A 15,990-nucleotide genomic window follows, 5' to 3' on the forward strand; every position below is an offset into this window, starting at 1 on the left:
GGACATTTAAAAGCAAAATCGAAGGATGAGGTAAGTGAAGGAGGACTGCACTAAGGTAAAGGAAGCTATTTAGGGAAAACAAATTGTACCTTTACAACCCCTTTAAACTTCATTTAAATACCTTGGCATGGGGGTGCACCCTGCTCACCTTCCTCCTCTACAGCTCATTGGCTGCATTTACAGGGAAGCTGGAGTCATTTTGATGGATTCCATTCCACTAGCACTGGTAATTTGCAAAACAGTCTTGCTTCCCTATGTGATATAGATCTTTAAATCGTATAAAAGCCTTTACAAGTCTGATCTGTTTACTCTGCAGCCCTTCAACACACTTCCTCAGATATATCCTAGATCAATAGCACTTGGATTACACTATTGGTGTACACTTCACAGTTCTCTTCTCAAGGCTGCATTCACATTGGGGCCTTGGCCATGTTAGCACTAAAACACTGCTCTTTTTAGCAACGCTTTAGCGCTGTTTAAGCAGTGCTTTTCAGCCGCTAGTGGGGCCCTTTTAACCCCCGCTAGCAGCCGAAGAAGGTGTTAAAAGTGCCCATGTTGCGGCGCTTCCAAATCGCTTTTCAGGCACTTTGGAAATGCTGCCCGTTCATTTCAATGGGCAGGGCGTTTTGGGAGTGCTGGATACACCGCTTCCAAACTGCTCCAAAGATGCTGCTTTCATGACTTTTTCTAACGCCCCGAAAACGGCACTTGGGATTCCACATTTGGGTGGCATGGGAGGCAGTTTTCAGATGCTTTACAGGGGCAATTTCTAGAGCTAAAATGCCTGAAAACTGCCTCAGTGTCAAAGGTGTGTAAGTAACAGCTAAACTGATTAGTACACCAGGGAATTTCAAAATGTCCCACTGACAACTGGTGCCTCTACTAACTTCCTTAAAATTAACCATTCTGCATCAATCCTTTTTTGAATTATTTAAACTTTTCGTATTTCAGGTAATTTACCCGGCACAGTAGTGGTGGTGGTTGTTGTAGTAGTTGTCGTGGTGCTTGTCACTTTCGGTGCACAGGTCTTAATTCCATTCTGGACTTGGCAAACTTCATTAGGTGGACAGGCCTGCTGCTGACAGTTCACTTGGTTGTTTCCCACACATGTGCAATGACTTTCACATTCCCCTTGCCAGAACGTCTCATCTTTCTGAAAATATGTGGATAAGTAAAACATTTTATAATCTGATAAATAAATGCGCAGTAAAATGTTTAGCACAATGTAAATATGGCATTATTACTTTCACTATTTGCATGCCTGCTATGTTTTACAGGGGAAAAAAAAAGGAAAAATGATATATGGAAAAACTGACCTGATAGTATTTGCCATCATAAAAGCATCCACATTCACTAACAGGAACACAAGTGTTTCCACTGAGCACAAAGCCATCATCACATTCACAAGCATCAGTGCAAGGCTTATTGCAGCTATTTGGAGCATTCTGGTCCTGGCATGTGGCTGGGCAAGCACTGGAACATGAATTGTAGTGATTGTTTCCAGGACATGGGATAGCTGAATATTTAAAAAAAATATTAATGAGTAAAAACTGCAACATTATTTATTTGTTCTTTGCATATTCACTTTTCTACAAAGATTCTATCAAAATATATATTTTCAATTAATTAGCTATTGTACCCATTACTGTTTGTGCCAGAATTTTAAGATAATAAATACTATGCCATTACTTCAATTTTGAAATAATACATTTATTGCATAAGGAATTTTGGGAAGCCTTAAAACTTACGGCAAAAGGTAGAGTTTCTCCAGGTAATGGTGACTCCTGCTCTTTGACAGGCATCAGCATAAGCTTCCAATGCTTTACATAAAATGACATCCCCAAGTGCACACAGGTCAAATACACAGCTGTCAAAGAAGCGGGCTGGGTTGATTACTGAGTGGCAAGCCTCGAAAGGACCAACTTTACTGGTTAACAAACCACAGAACCTATCGCCTGAATAGCGTTCCTCTGTCTCTGGAGGACATGGTGGTGGAGGTGTAGGAGTAATTGTGTTACATAATGGATCATCATCTTCAACCTGCCAGCTGTCTCCCAACTGATTTGAGTTCTGAGCTAGCTGTCCATTGGGCATCAAATAGTCGTCCTGCCTAATGTTGTTTAAGTTGCCACACATTCCACAGGTTTGATTGAAATAAGAAGTTGGAACATTAACATTCACTGTATGGTCAGTGTCATAAGACACTGTGAGGTAGAAATCGGTTTCTAGAATGACATATCGACCACTTTGTTTAACAGTCAGAGATCCATTGACCAAGATGACTGGAAGATTTGTCCAGATGCCATCCACCTGATAAGAAATGATATTGAAGATTATTATATTAAAAGTCATTGAAGAAAAACTTGAAAACACAACTACATGAAAATATATTTTCTCTGGAACTTACCAAAATTCGACTGCGCTCATTTTTAACAATAGTTATTTTATGATCATACACTTCCACCATAACTTTCTGCACCCAAGACACACTTGGATTCCCACGGTGCTCATTCTTTGCTTCAATGTTAAAATATGGCAAATTGGTATAATTGCTGCAAACCTTGGAGAGTGTATAAGTGCATATTCCCATGAAGTGGTGTGTTTCCTTATCAAAGGTGTCATAATGAGGATCCCCATAGATTACACAGTTGCCAAATGTGAGATCATAGCAGCCTGGAACTCCATCCTTTATGCCACAGTATTTTCCAGGTGGGCATGAAGCAGAATTGCACACTAAACTACCACCAGCAGAGGGACAACTGCATTTAGTGGAGCAGGTATCATCAGTCCAGAACTCTGAGCCTACAGGGTAATGTTTATCATCTTTCCAGCATCCACATTGACTACTTGGTACACACATCTTATCATAGAGAACATATCCTGGGTCACATACACAACCTTCTGTGCAGGGAAGAAGACAGTTTGATGCTGATCCTGGTTTGACACAAGTAGCTGGACAGGCCGTTCCACAGACCTCATAATGACTGTTTGATGGGCACTTCAGAGCTGTACACAAATTATAAATTGTCAACTGAAGAACATGACAAACTTTTCTACAAATGGTAATTAAACAAGAGTCCTGCATATTTTTACAGAATATAGTAGCTAACAATAGTTTTCCTAGGCCATACACACATAAATATGTTCAGGGTGTTAAGCACAGGACTGGTGTAACATGTGAAAATGGATACATAAGTTCCATTTACCATCCACAATATAAAACATCATTATATTGATATACACATTACTGCTAACCTGTAAAAGAACTTTAAGATGTCTTTTTGATACAACCACAATTATAGCCCCTAAGAACTAGTGATATATCAGGTATTGGGGTCAAAAGGAACAGTTTGGGCCAGATTCTTTAAAGGCTTACGACGGCGCAACGCCATTTGCGCCGTCGTAAGTCCTAATCTGGCCCGGCCTATCTATGCGACTGATTCTTAGAATCAGTTACGCATAGATATCCCTTAGATCTGACAAGCGTAAGGCTCTTACGCTGTCAGATCTTAAATGCAATTTTTTTTCCCGCAGCTAGGTGTTGCCTCGTCGTTTTCCCCATCGTCTATGCAAATTAGCTATTTACGCCGATTCCCGAATGTAAGCACGGACGACGCAGTGAATTTACGACATTTCCGTAAGCGTAAACTTGCCCCTGCTGTATGAGGGGCAAGTTTACGTAGGTCCGTTGTATGCCATGTTAAGTATGGCGTCGGGTCAGCGTCGTCTTTTTCCGTTGATTACGTCGTTTTTGTAAGTCGTTCGCGAATTCGACTTTACGTCAATGACGCTCACGTCGGCGTCATTGACGTTTTCCATCGTGAGCTGGAGCATGCGCACTGGGCTATTTTTATGCCCGGCGCATGCGCAGTCCGATCGTCGCAGGGGCGAGCTTAATTTAAATACAAGCCGTCCCCTTTGAATTACGCGGCCTTACGCCGGGCCATTTACACTACGCCTCCGCAAATTACGGAGCAAGTGCTTGGAGAATACGGCACTTGCTCCAGTAATTTGCGGCGGCGTAGTGTAAATGCCTTACGCTACGCCGCCGCGGATTATACCAGAATCTGGCCCAGTATGTTTAGTAATATGCTTTTGTACTTACGGCAGAAAGAGTCATTTCTCCAGGGACCTATTGCTACGCCATGAGCCTGACAAGATTGTACATAGGACTGAAGACTGTCACACAAAGCACCAGGATCCAAATTCAGTTCACATAAGTCATAGACACAGTTATTGAAGTAGACAAATGGATCTATGACACCATGGCAATCTTTAAATGGTCCATCCTTATTGGTAATTATTCCACAAAAGCTGTTGCTGTTGATGATGTCCTTCTCATCATCTGTACAGGCTGGTGGATAAACCTCTCCTGGAGTGCATCTTCAACATAGAATGATTGAATTATTATGCGTAGCACATTTAAGTATGACATTTTAAACTAATACTATTACAGTATATATACAATCATGTTGCTTAAGTTATCCAATAGTTAAGGTTCCACTTTGTTCTAAGATGACATCCGGATTAAATGATTATTATGAACTGAAACGTGACATCTGACAAAGTAATTGTTATTAACTGTGCTAAATATATATTTGAGAGGTGTTTCTTTTTTAAATGTTTTCAAAGCCCAACTGAACCTTTAACTCTTTTGAGACATTTTTGTGTTTTTTTGCACACATGTTTAACCACATCAACACCAGGCACTTTTGCCCCCTTATGCCCAGGCTAATTTTCAGCTTTCAGCACTGTCACACTTTGAATGACAATGGCACAGACATGCAACACTGTACCCATATTAATTTTTTTTCACACAAAAGGTGCACTCTTTTGGTGGTATTTAATTACTATTTTTTTTTATTGATAGATAAAAAAATGAACATTTAAAAAAAAAGTTTTTCTTAGTTTCTGTCTTTGCAAATAAAAAAAATTCTTTATAAATTTAGGCCATAATGTATATTGTTATATGTCTTCAGTGAAAATAACCCAAATCAGTGCATATGATTTAGTCTGTAGTAAAGTCCACAAGCTATGGTATATACAGTTGTGCTCAAAAATTTGACAGATTGTGCCGTAGTGGGGCTCGTGAGGCCCGCACAAGGCGTGTTTTGGTTCTGGGGATGTCATATGATATGCTGGCTCCCACCCTGCTTTCATTTGTCTGTGGGTCGGGCAGGAAGTGGTGCAAAACAATTAGGCTTAAAGATAATGTAAAACATAATTTTTGAATTTTTTGTCACACAACATTAGCGCAAGGATTTTGTAAGGGCAACATTTCAGTACAAATACACTAAAGTTATATTTAGAGCACACAAAAGCAATATATTACCCATTTGTTTGCCAAATATAAAATAATGTATGAGATTGTGCCTAGTAAATAGATAATTAAAATGTGAGGCTTTAAAATTGTGTGCACTCATGAAACATCAACAGACTTTGATATTCTAAATTTTCAATAGTCAATGTTTCAAGCCCAATCAAGTTAAAATTTTTGAGTTAAGCGTGAATAATGGGACTAACATTATTGCTCTTAATTCCAGTGTGTATGGTGTAACATGTGTAGCACAATCAATATTTCCATGCATAGATGCCCCAATACACAAGTTTAAGTTTTTTTGTGTGTGTGTGTGTGTGTGTGTGTGTGTGTGTATGTGGGGGTGGAGCTCAAAATTATAAAAAAAAAGGTTGTTATGTAATACTTTTTTGAAGTGACATTTTGCATGTTTTTCTAGTATTACCTAGTTGGGGAGTTCAGCAAACAAATATTCAATGCTCTCCCTCCCCTCTACCCATCAGCAACTGTCATGCTGGGCCTGGGTCTGTACAGAGCCTGAGAAACATGACAGGGTGTGTGCAGGGGGAGCGGACGTTCCAGAGGCGTGTGGAACTTTCCAATATGACAGCTGACAGTTGGTTTATCAGAACAAATAGATCACCCCCGCTACTGCTGATATATGCCATATGTAAGTTGCATTAAAAAAAGTTACATCAGCTTAATACAATCCAGTTCAAGCGCATCAAAATAAAAGGTGCTCAATGTCTTTCTTTTTGCTTCATATCCAAAGCAGCTTTAACCTGAATCAAAAAGCCTGTCCCTTGTCAGCAGCTACAGTGCTCTCTAATATGCAGGAGGCTTACACTTTTCTAATTGCAGAGTTATAGGTTTGACTCAGCAGGGAATGTGTCAGACCTCTGCAATGAGATCACTGCTTTCCCACAGAGAGCAAGGATCTCATTCTTCAGAATATTGCCATGGAAAATACTTCTCTATTCAAGCTGTGGTTGTTGTTTTGTTTTTTGTTTGTTTTGTTTTTAAGAAACTGTAGTACTTTGCACACCATTTTTTTATTTGCCTTGAATATATTTAGCTAGTTTAAAATGAACGTTCAATTGGGCATTGAATTCTAATGAAAAATATGTGACTAAAAATATTTTTTGTTTTAATCATTGTTTTTGTGTCTCTTTATGGATAATCCTGTCTTATATTTCAGATATATTCAATATTACAACTGTTAAAAAAGTGTCTGTCAAATCCTAAATGCATTGAAATGATTACCCTTTTATAACCAAAAATAAATGTATTTACATGACCTACCTTGTGTCATTGTCCACCTGCCAACTGTTACCAAGACCGGTAGAGTTTGACTCGAATTCCCCATCTGGGTTTAGGAAGTCATCAGTCTTGTTTCCATTGAAATTTCCACAGATTCCACATACTTTGTTGGCATATTCTCCTGGAATATTCACCACCACTCTATGGTTTCCATCAAACCTCACACTTACTCCAAATGCTGTTGTCACCACAACATCGTGCCCACTAAGGAAGATGTTAACACCAGGATGTAGGGTAGTTGGTAGGATTACATCTTTTCCATCCACCTGTGTGCACACAATTATGACATGATTTGTTGATGTAAAAGAAATTACAACAAGAATCAGTGCAATGTGCACTCATATATTTATATATGTTAGACTGACCTTCACATTTCTGTTCTTCTCTAGTGTGATTCTGTAACCATGTACATCGACGTTGACATAATTGACATAGGACACCTTGGTGTTACCTCCCCTGTACTCATTGGCTGCTTCGACATTGAATTCTGCCAAGTGTCCATCAACTTCACAGAGCTTAGATAATGTGTATGTGCAAGTGCCCATAAAATGGTGCACCTGATTGTCAAAAGTGTAGTAGTGAGGATCTCCACTAATCTCACAGGATCCTGGAAATACATTAGGGGAAGCAACATGAGTCTATAACCTCCAACAACTTTTTTTGCACCAAAAATAAAGAACTATAATAGAAGCAGATTGATATATTAATTGTGTTTTTATAATATGCTAACAAAGGTTTACTTTAGATTGTAAATAGAAACAGGTCTAAATATGTAAAATTATTTTTATTTTGTTTACTTGTTACCAATACCATAGTTGATAATAGGTTTAAAGTAAAACTATAGATTTAGACTGAGGGTAAGTCCATATACAATAATGGGGACACTTGTTCTTGTGACAACTGTCTAAGTGTGGATTTCCCTGACATTGGAAAATATCTTCTCACTTCCTGTTGAGGAATTAATAATATAATCTCCCTAATGAGACACAAATGGTAAAAAAAAACACAACAGCAATTTTTGTTATACGTGCCCATATTAATGGGTGGAATAGGGAGAATTTAAAGCAGTACCCTAATAATGAGACATAACTGATTGCCAGGACACTTAAAAGAAAAATAGCATTGCCATCTAAAACTGGATTTATGTTATGTTCTTTATTGAAGAAGATTACAGTGTTGATTGTTTCCTTTCTTGGTTGTAAAGGTTTGTTTTTTTATTTTCTATATAGGTTCCTTTAAGCTAGTGCATTGTTGGTTCACTTACCTTTTCCTTCCATTTCCCTTCTAAAAAAAAATGTTCTTTGTTTTCTTTGTCTGAATTTCTCACTTCCTGTTCCTCCTCAGTAAGCTGTTCAGTAAGCTGTTTTTTTATTTTATTTTTTAAACCACGTCAGACTCAACCACAGCAAGAGACTTGCTCATGATTTCATTTATTCATAAATATTGTCTCTACTTCAGTTTCGCATCATTTGTGGTTAACTATATTGTTTTTTGTATTTATATTTTTACTTAATTTTATTTATATATATTCTCTTTCTTTTTTTTCCCCCTTCTTTTCCCCCCTCCCCTCATCCCCTCCATCTCCGATCTCCTAATGGTTTGTTCCTTCCTTTCAAATTCTCCATTATTTTCCCCAGATATTCCTCAGATATTTTAAAGTGTTTCCACTATCTCCATTTTTTGTTATGTTTATTGAGTTGGCTCACATCGCAGCTACTTAGATATTCCATCCTGTTGTAGTTTTCAACTCTTTCAAACCATTCTTTTATGTCAGTTTTTTTTGTTTTTTGCCAATTTTTTGGTATTAGTCCTTTTGCGGCATTTATTAATGGTGGGATTAATGTTTTCCTGTATCTTGTATTTAATTATTTTGGGTCATGGAACACACAAGCTTGTATGCTGTTAGCTATCTTTTCTCCAGTTATTACTTCCACGAAATCCCAAATTTCCTGCCAATATCCATTTATCTTTGGGCAGTCCCACCATATATGTGTAGTTGTTCCAATCTGTCCACATTCTCTCCAACACAGTGGGGTTTTATCTTTATTAAATTTGTGGATCACTTTGGGTGTCCTATGCCATCTTGAAATACATTTATAGTTAATTTCAATTGTATTCATATCAGTTGCGGTGTTATGTATGGATGCTATTATTCTTTCGACTTGTTGGTCCTCGAATTCCTTACTTATTTATTTTTCCCATTTCACTATAAAATAAGGTTTTCCTTGTAGCTCTGATTCTGTCAGAATTTGATATACTCTTGATATCACGTGTTTTACTGGGGTTTGCGTAGAGAACAATCACTCTAAGGGGGTTAATTTATTTTCGTCTCTTGAAGGTGTAAGCTGTTTTAAATGACTTTTCACTACTCGGATGATGGTGGAAAGCTTACTGAGGAGAAACAGGAAGTGAGAAATTCAGACAAAGAAAAAAAAACATTTAGAAGGGAAATCGAAGGAAAAGGTAAGTGAACCGACAATTCAATAGCTTAAAGGAAACTATTTATAGAATAAAAGACTAACCTTTACAACCACTTTAATGTTCATTTGGCACTTGTTGGAGTAAAGCCTGTTTTTTATTTAAATGAACCTGACTATCCAACTTGTGAAGTTCAAAAAAATGAATCCCTCATTTAAAAAAATTCCCCAGTAGCAAACTGGTTTACCTGGCGCTGGAGTGCCTGGTTTTGCTGTGGTTGTTGTAGAAGTGGTTGATGAGGAAATGCCTGTAAAAGAGATTACAAATAAAGTCTATGTTAGTATATTATTATGTTATGACATTTCAAACAACAGGTAAAGAACAATTGCAGCACAGATACATGTTTAAATTTTTTTTTCCCAAACCAGATTTGTTTAATTATTGGGACCCTAAAACCCATATAAACCTAGAACTGCTTGATTTTTCTTTTTTGAGAAATTTGAGGTGAATATCAAACTAGAAGACAATAAAGGATTAAAAAAAAAATATTTTTCAGGCACTAGTTAGTGGTTTGTATACTGGAAGCCATAACATATGGCTGTGATTTTCTACACAAAATAATAAAACTACAGGATGTGTAAAGACTGACTAGGCATGACCTGCTTCAGAATAAAGAGTTAATGTGGTGGTAATATGTTGGACCATAACTAACCAAACAACTGTCAGGCACATACAGTAAAACCTTGGTTTGTAAGTAACTTGGTTTGAGAGCGTTTTGCAAGACAAGCAACATTTTTAAATAAATGTTGCCTTGATATACAAGCACAATGTCTTGATATAAGAGTCGCGTCATGTCACAGTATAAAAGAGAAGAGAGGAGCCTCTAAGTGTAGCAATATAGTTACATTTAACTACTTAACCCCCGGAACATATTGCTGCCCAAAGACCAGAGGACTTTTTGCGATTCGGGACTGCGCCGCTTTAACTGACAATTGCGCGGTCGTGCGACGTGGCTCCCAAACAAAATTGGCGTCCTTTTTTTCCCACAAATAGAGCTTTCTTTTGGTGGTATTTGATCACCTCTGCGGTTTTTATTTTTTGCGCTATAAACAAAAATAGAGCGACAATTTAAAAAAAAATTAATATTTTTTACTTTTTGCTGTAATAAATATCCCCCAAAAATATATAAAAAAACTTTTTTTTTCCTCAGTTTAGGCTGATACGTATTCTTCTACATATTTTTCGTAAAAAAAATCGCAATAAGCGTTTATTGATTGGTTTGCGCAAAAGTTATAGCGTTTACAAAATAGGGGGTATTTTTATGGCATTTTTATTAATATTTTTTTTACTAGTAATGGCGGCGATCAGCGATTTTTTTTTCGGTATTGCGACATTATGGCGGACACTTCGGACATTTTTGACACATTTTTGGGACCATTGGCATTTTTATAGCGATCAGTGCTATAAAAATGCATTAGATTACTATAAAAATGCCACTGGCAGTGAAGGGGTTAACACTAGGGGGCGGGGAAGGGGTTAAGTATGCCTGGGTGTGTTCTTACTGTGTGGGGGGGGTGGCCTCACTAGGGGAAACACTGATTTTCTGTTCATACATTGTATGAACAGAAAATCAGCATTTCCCCTGCTGACAGGAACGAGAGCTGTGTGTTTACACACACAGCTCCCGTTCCCCGCTCTGTACCGAGCGATCGCGTGTGCCCGGCGGCGATCGCGCCCGCCGGGCACACGCACGGGAGTCGGGGGCGAGCGGGGAGCGCGCGCGCGCGCCTCCGGCCGGCGCGCACGCGCCCCCTAGTGGCGGCTATACGATAGGACGTATAGCTACGGGCTCTCGCCCAGGAGAGCCGACCTGCCGCCGTATAATGACGGTGCGCGGTCGGCTAGTGGTTAATGAAGGTACAACATTTAGCAACTTATTGCTACACTTAGAGGCGCCTCTCTTCTCTTGTATACCCTGTAAAAAAATGCTTTGATATACAAGTGATTTGGATTACAAGCATGTTTCTGGAACGAATTATGCTCGCAAAGCAAGGTTTTTTACTGTACTGTATATAACTGCGTATAAAAATATGTTCATACAGCAGCATGTAAACAATTAGCTACATACAGTATGCAATGGAAAAACGTGTGAACTGTTTTATCTGTTAATAGATTTTAAATTCTGTCCAACAACTTTTGGAGCTCAAAAATTATGTGTAAAATGTGTGCTTTATGACCCCATAGAGGAGATAGGGTGGTAGATAATCATGTACAACTTATATAGGAGGAATTGTTAATCTCTGTGTATCAACCGAGACTAGGCACTTCAGGGTTTACATAGACCCACTTAAAGCTTTGAAAATGCAAACTAGAAAATTATTGGTTGCCATGCATAGCTGCTCCCGAATTAAGGCTGCTCCAGTCTTATTAATCCCTCCTTTTTGTTAGTTCCAAAAGATCAGGTTTATATGAAAGGATTTTAGATGAAAATATTAATTATATGATATTATAAACGGTTCTTTATTCATGTTTTCAATGTCTTAATGAATTTAGGCCATTGGAAAACATACTATGCAACAAAACATATGGTGAGACACACTCAACAAAATTGACGAAGCAAAATTAATTCCACAGTAGCAAACTGGTTTACCTGGCACTGGTCTTGCTGTGGTTGTTGAAGAAATTCCTGTAAAAGAGATTACAAATAAAGTCTATGTTAATATTTTATTCATTTATGAAATTTCAAACAACAGCTAAAGAAAAATTGCAGCACAGACACGTGTTTAAAAAAAACCATCCAAACTAGGGCCCGGATTCAGAAACAACTTACGACGGCGTATTTCCAGATACGCCGTGGTAGGTCTGAATGTGAGGCGTCGTATCTTGGCGCCTGATTCAAAGATTCAGATACGCCAGAATTTGTCCAAGATACGACTGACGTAAGTCTCTTACGTCGTCGTATCTTGGGTGCATATTTACGCTGGCCGCTAGGGGCGCTTCTGTAGATTTACGCGTAGAATATGCAAATGAGCTAGATACGCTGATTCAGAAACGTACTTGCGCCCGTCGGATTTAGTTACGCCGTTTACGTAAGGCGTTGGTTCGGCATAAGTTTACCCCTCATAAAGCAGGGGTAAGTCATGTTAAGGTATGGACGTCGGAAACGTCGGAACAGTGTCGTATTTTACGTCGTTTGCGTAAGTCGTACGTGAATGGGGCTGGGCGTATGTTACGTTCACGTCGACAAAGCATTGAGCCGACGTATCCTAGGGAGTATTTGCGACGTGACTCTGAGCATGCGCGCGCATGCGCGCGCATGCGCCGTTCGATCGGCCCCTCATTTACATGGGGTCACGGCTCATTTCAATACAACATACCCACTGCCTTGATCATTTGAATTAGGCGGGCTTACGCCGGCCCATTTACGCTATGCCGCCGTAACTTAGGGCGCAAGTTCTTTCTGAATACGGTACTCGCCTCTCTAAGTTACGGCGGCGTATCGTATATGAGATGCGCTACGCCCACCTAAAGATACGCGATTCTTTCTGAATCCGGGCCTAGATTTGTTTTATTATAGGAATCTTAAAAATCATATAAGCCTAATAGTGATGTGCTGGTTTTCCCTTTTTTTTAATTAAAGAGATTACTTCATACCAAAAGACACTAAAGGATTAAAAAATTATTTGTTTCTATCCACCAGTTAACAGCTTGTATACAGATAGATTTGGATAAGGTGAAATGGGTGCAGCACTGAAATATTAAAGCTTGCTATTATTTATTCCAATTATTAAATGAAAAAAATATTATAGCAAATTTTTCAATTTTTATGTATAAAAAGAGCTGAAAAAAGAAAACTGAAGCAAGGTCTCCAAAGTTTGGTGAGAAAAACTACCAAACCCAAAAATTGCAATAATATGATGAAATATATAAGTGATTAAATGAAATAAAAAATTAACTGTCCAAATATTTAAATTATTCAAAAATGAAAAATAAAAGTCCCAATGAAATATAAATCTGTGAGGTAAAAATAAAGCATATAAGCATCCAAAGGTAATTCACACCCAGTGAGTAAGTAGTCTCCTTACCAGCTTTCCATGACTGACAAAAGGCAGTCTCCCAAAAACTCTTATGATGCCCAAAACCGCTGCTTGGTTATGGATTAACCATTTCGGTGCTTGCAGCAACTACATTGCCTGCCGCCGAGAATGTGTTTTTAGCACGACGGCATCGCGCTGATTCTCGGCGACAGGGTGCCGACACCTCGCACTCGCGCTGGAACAGTACAAGCACATTCCAGCAAGCGCGTCATAGAAGCGACGGGAGATCCGACTTGGATTCCCGCCAATTCGACACGTGTGCGGCGTTTGTTATGAATCCTGAGGGGGAAGTCCCCGCTGGATTTTAAATAAAAATCCGGCATGGGTTCCCCCCTCAGGAGCATACCGGGCCCTTAGGTCTGGTATGGGTTGTAAGGAGACCCCCCTACGCCAAGTCGGATCTCCCGTCGCTTCTATGACGGCTTGGCGCTGGCTCCCGCGATGGGGCTCGTAGGTGGTCAATCTCGCCTAGAAAGGGAGCGAGATTGATACAATATCGCGGTCACCCACTGTAGTGTCTCTTTCTTTTCTCCTTCCTTTGGTAGCCGGGGAATATCTTTGTATTTTATATGCAGACTCACTGGATTCAAGCCGACTGCTCAGTTTTAACTTTCCTTGGATTTTCCAAGCTTTAATATTTCAGAGCTGAACCCATCTCAACTTATCAATTTCACTGAGTTTTTTGTATTTAAAACTTTTTGGTGCTAGCAGCTTTTGTTTATATATTAATTTATAGCTCCTTGCCCGTATTTCTAGCGCAGCATTAACTTCAAGGTTTTTTACACATACAGATAGATATAACACATGAACTGTGAATTTCTATACAGTAACAAATAGCAAAAAAAAAGAAAAAAACAAATAAAAGTCAAAAGTAGAGCAATGTAGCTGCTGACTTTTAATAAAAGGACACTTACCTGTCCAGGGATTCAGCAATGTCCTCACCCAAACTCAGGGCCGCCATCAGGAATTAAGTTACACAGCTTCAGGCATGGGCCTCCTGGAGCAGAGAATCGGGGGGGTATGCTGCCGCCAGAAATTGAGAAGCGGGGGGGCTACCGCGAATTGAGAAGCGGGGGGTGCCACCGCTGATTGAGAAAATTGAGAGCGGGGGGGGGTCCTTTACAAAAAAAATAAATGAAGAAAAATATATAGGAAAAAAATTATAAAAAAAGGGGGGTTGATATCTGGGGCCCTGGAGACCTCTGGGCCCTTTAATAATATATATATATATATATATATATATATATATATATATATATATATATATATATATATATATATATAAATAATTTCATTTTTTATTAAAAAAAAAGGGGGTTGCCTTCCGGGACCATGGGGACCTCCGGGCCCCTGGGGACCTCTGGGACCTTTAATAAAAATATATATAGAAAAAAAGAAATAAAAAGAAAAAAAAAAGAAATAAAAAAATGTATATAAAAAAACTCGTCCTTCACTAGCCTTTAGGTTCCCGGAAGCGGTATCATAACTGTGGGCAGCCGGCTATACTACTTTCAGCTTCACAACCAGCTGCCTGCTGCACTTGCGCAAGCCAGGCTGCTGTTTGTGAATGGTCCCACAATCTTCTGGGACCTGTGACCTGTCTCAGAAGACTGCAGGGCGGAAGGGGGAGAGGAGAACATCAAAGTGTTAAAACTAGGTCCCCCCCCCCCAAAAAAAAATGACATGCCAAATGTGTCAGGGGAGATGGGAAGGAGGACTTAAAATGGAACTTCCCTTCTGAGTGGAGTTCCGCTTTAAGTTTAATTGTTGTTCTCTTTGATTTGCATTATATTATTTTATCTGTGACTTTATAGTTGAACATTGCTATATGTAATTTTTACTGTTATTATTTAACAGCTTAAAATAAACATCCTGGGCAAAACAAAAGCAAAACAAAAGCAAAACAAAAGCAAATGCAAATTCTATTGCAAGACTATGAAATAAAACAAAAATGGAAGCAGCTACATAAGAATGTGACACAATTCAAAAGAAAATGGTGGATGTAATCTAGCGCTGAACGCGTTGTGCTGTGAATGTGAACACAAATATATACAAATAAAAATAACGATTGAAAATCAATCTCCAATCATACAAACAAATCCAGTCCAAATTAAGTAAATCTTCCTTCTACGGTACTTGGTCGATTCGCTAACTTGGATATGCATGCCTTTCCGACTCGTTGTCGCTGACATTCAGGCCCACTGTGTCCGGTAAGAGTAAATATTCTTATCACTTTGGATGATATATCACCACTGATGGTCCATACACCTGCTGGTTTCATCAATATCCACCTAGGAACAACTACTTGTCTGTGATGGACTTTATTTTTTTTTAAGGATTGATTCACTTCATTGAGACTGGATTTGTTTGTATGATTATCATTTGATTTTCATTTGACCAATCATTATTTTTATTTGTATATATTTGTGTTCACATTCTCAGCACAACACGTTCAGCACTACATTCCATCCACCCAAGTCAAGTAAGAAAACACTCAAGTAATTCTTTCTTACGGCACACGGTGCTCTCTCTCCAGTCACCAACAACGATACCGACATTTTCACAAGCAGCAGCATAGGCCTCTAAAGCATTGCAGAACTGATCTTGGTTTCCTCCAGTTGCACACAAGTCATACACACAGTTCTCAAAATATATCTGAGGAAGAATGTGGGGGTGACAGTCCTTGAAAGGTCCATTGCCTGCTAATATCAGTGCACATTCATCTTCATAATTAATCTCATCATTGGGATTACATGGTGGAGGATCAACAATGTCATCTTCACATCTAGAGAGACATACAATGATGTAATTTGAAATACTTATCGTTCACGGCATATTTTCCTTAAAAAACAAAAAAAA

The 15,990-nt window shown here is 38.8% G+C and overlaps 1 protein-coding gene across 1 annotated transcript in view; it reads right to left on the reverse strand.

The window, feature by feature from the left end:
* The window catches only part of LOC120935683 (IgGFc-binding protein-like), a 193,103-nt gene that overhangs the window by 115,727 nt on the left and 61,386 nt on the right, over positions 1 to 15,990 (reverse strand). Inside the window, exons 16-25 of the mRNA XM_040347737.1 lie at positions 15,645 to 15,916; positions 11,685 to 11,720; positions 9,282 to 9,341; positions 6,982 to 7,223; positions 6,599 to 6,882; positions 4,106 to 4,383; positions 2,408 to 3,006; positions 1,749 to 2,310; positions 1,317 to 1,516; positions 961 to 1,153 (exon numbers count right to left, since the gene is read on the reverse strand). Of these exons, the coding sequence (XP_040203671.1) occupies positions 961 to 1,153; positions 1,317 to 1,516; positions 1,749 to 2,310; positions 2,408 to 3,006; positions 4,106 to 4,383; positions 6,599 to 6,882; positions 6,982 to 7,223; positions 9,282 to 9,341; positions 11,685 to 11,720; positions 15,645 to 15,916 (2,726 nt within the window). The remainder of the gene's footprint in view (positions 1 to 960; positions 1,154 to 1,316; positions 1,517 to 1,748; positions 2,311 to 2,407; positions 3,007 to 4,105; positions 4,384 to 6,598; positions 6,883 to 6,981; positions 7,224 to 9,281; positions 9,342 to 11,684; positions 11,721 to 15,644; positions 15,917 to 15,990) is intronic.

The sequence above is a fragment of the Rana temporaria genome, chromosome 4 (assembly GCF_905171775.1).
Source record: "Rana temporaria chromosome 4, aRanTem1.1, whole genome shotgun sequence".
Taxonomy (NCBI): Eukaryota; Metazoa; Chordata; class Amphibia; order Anura; family Ranidae; genus Rana; species Rana temporaria.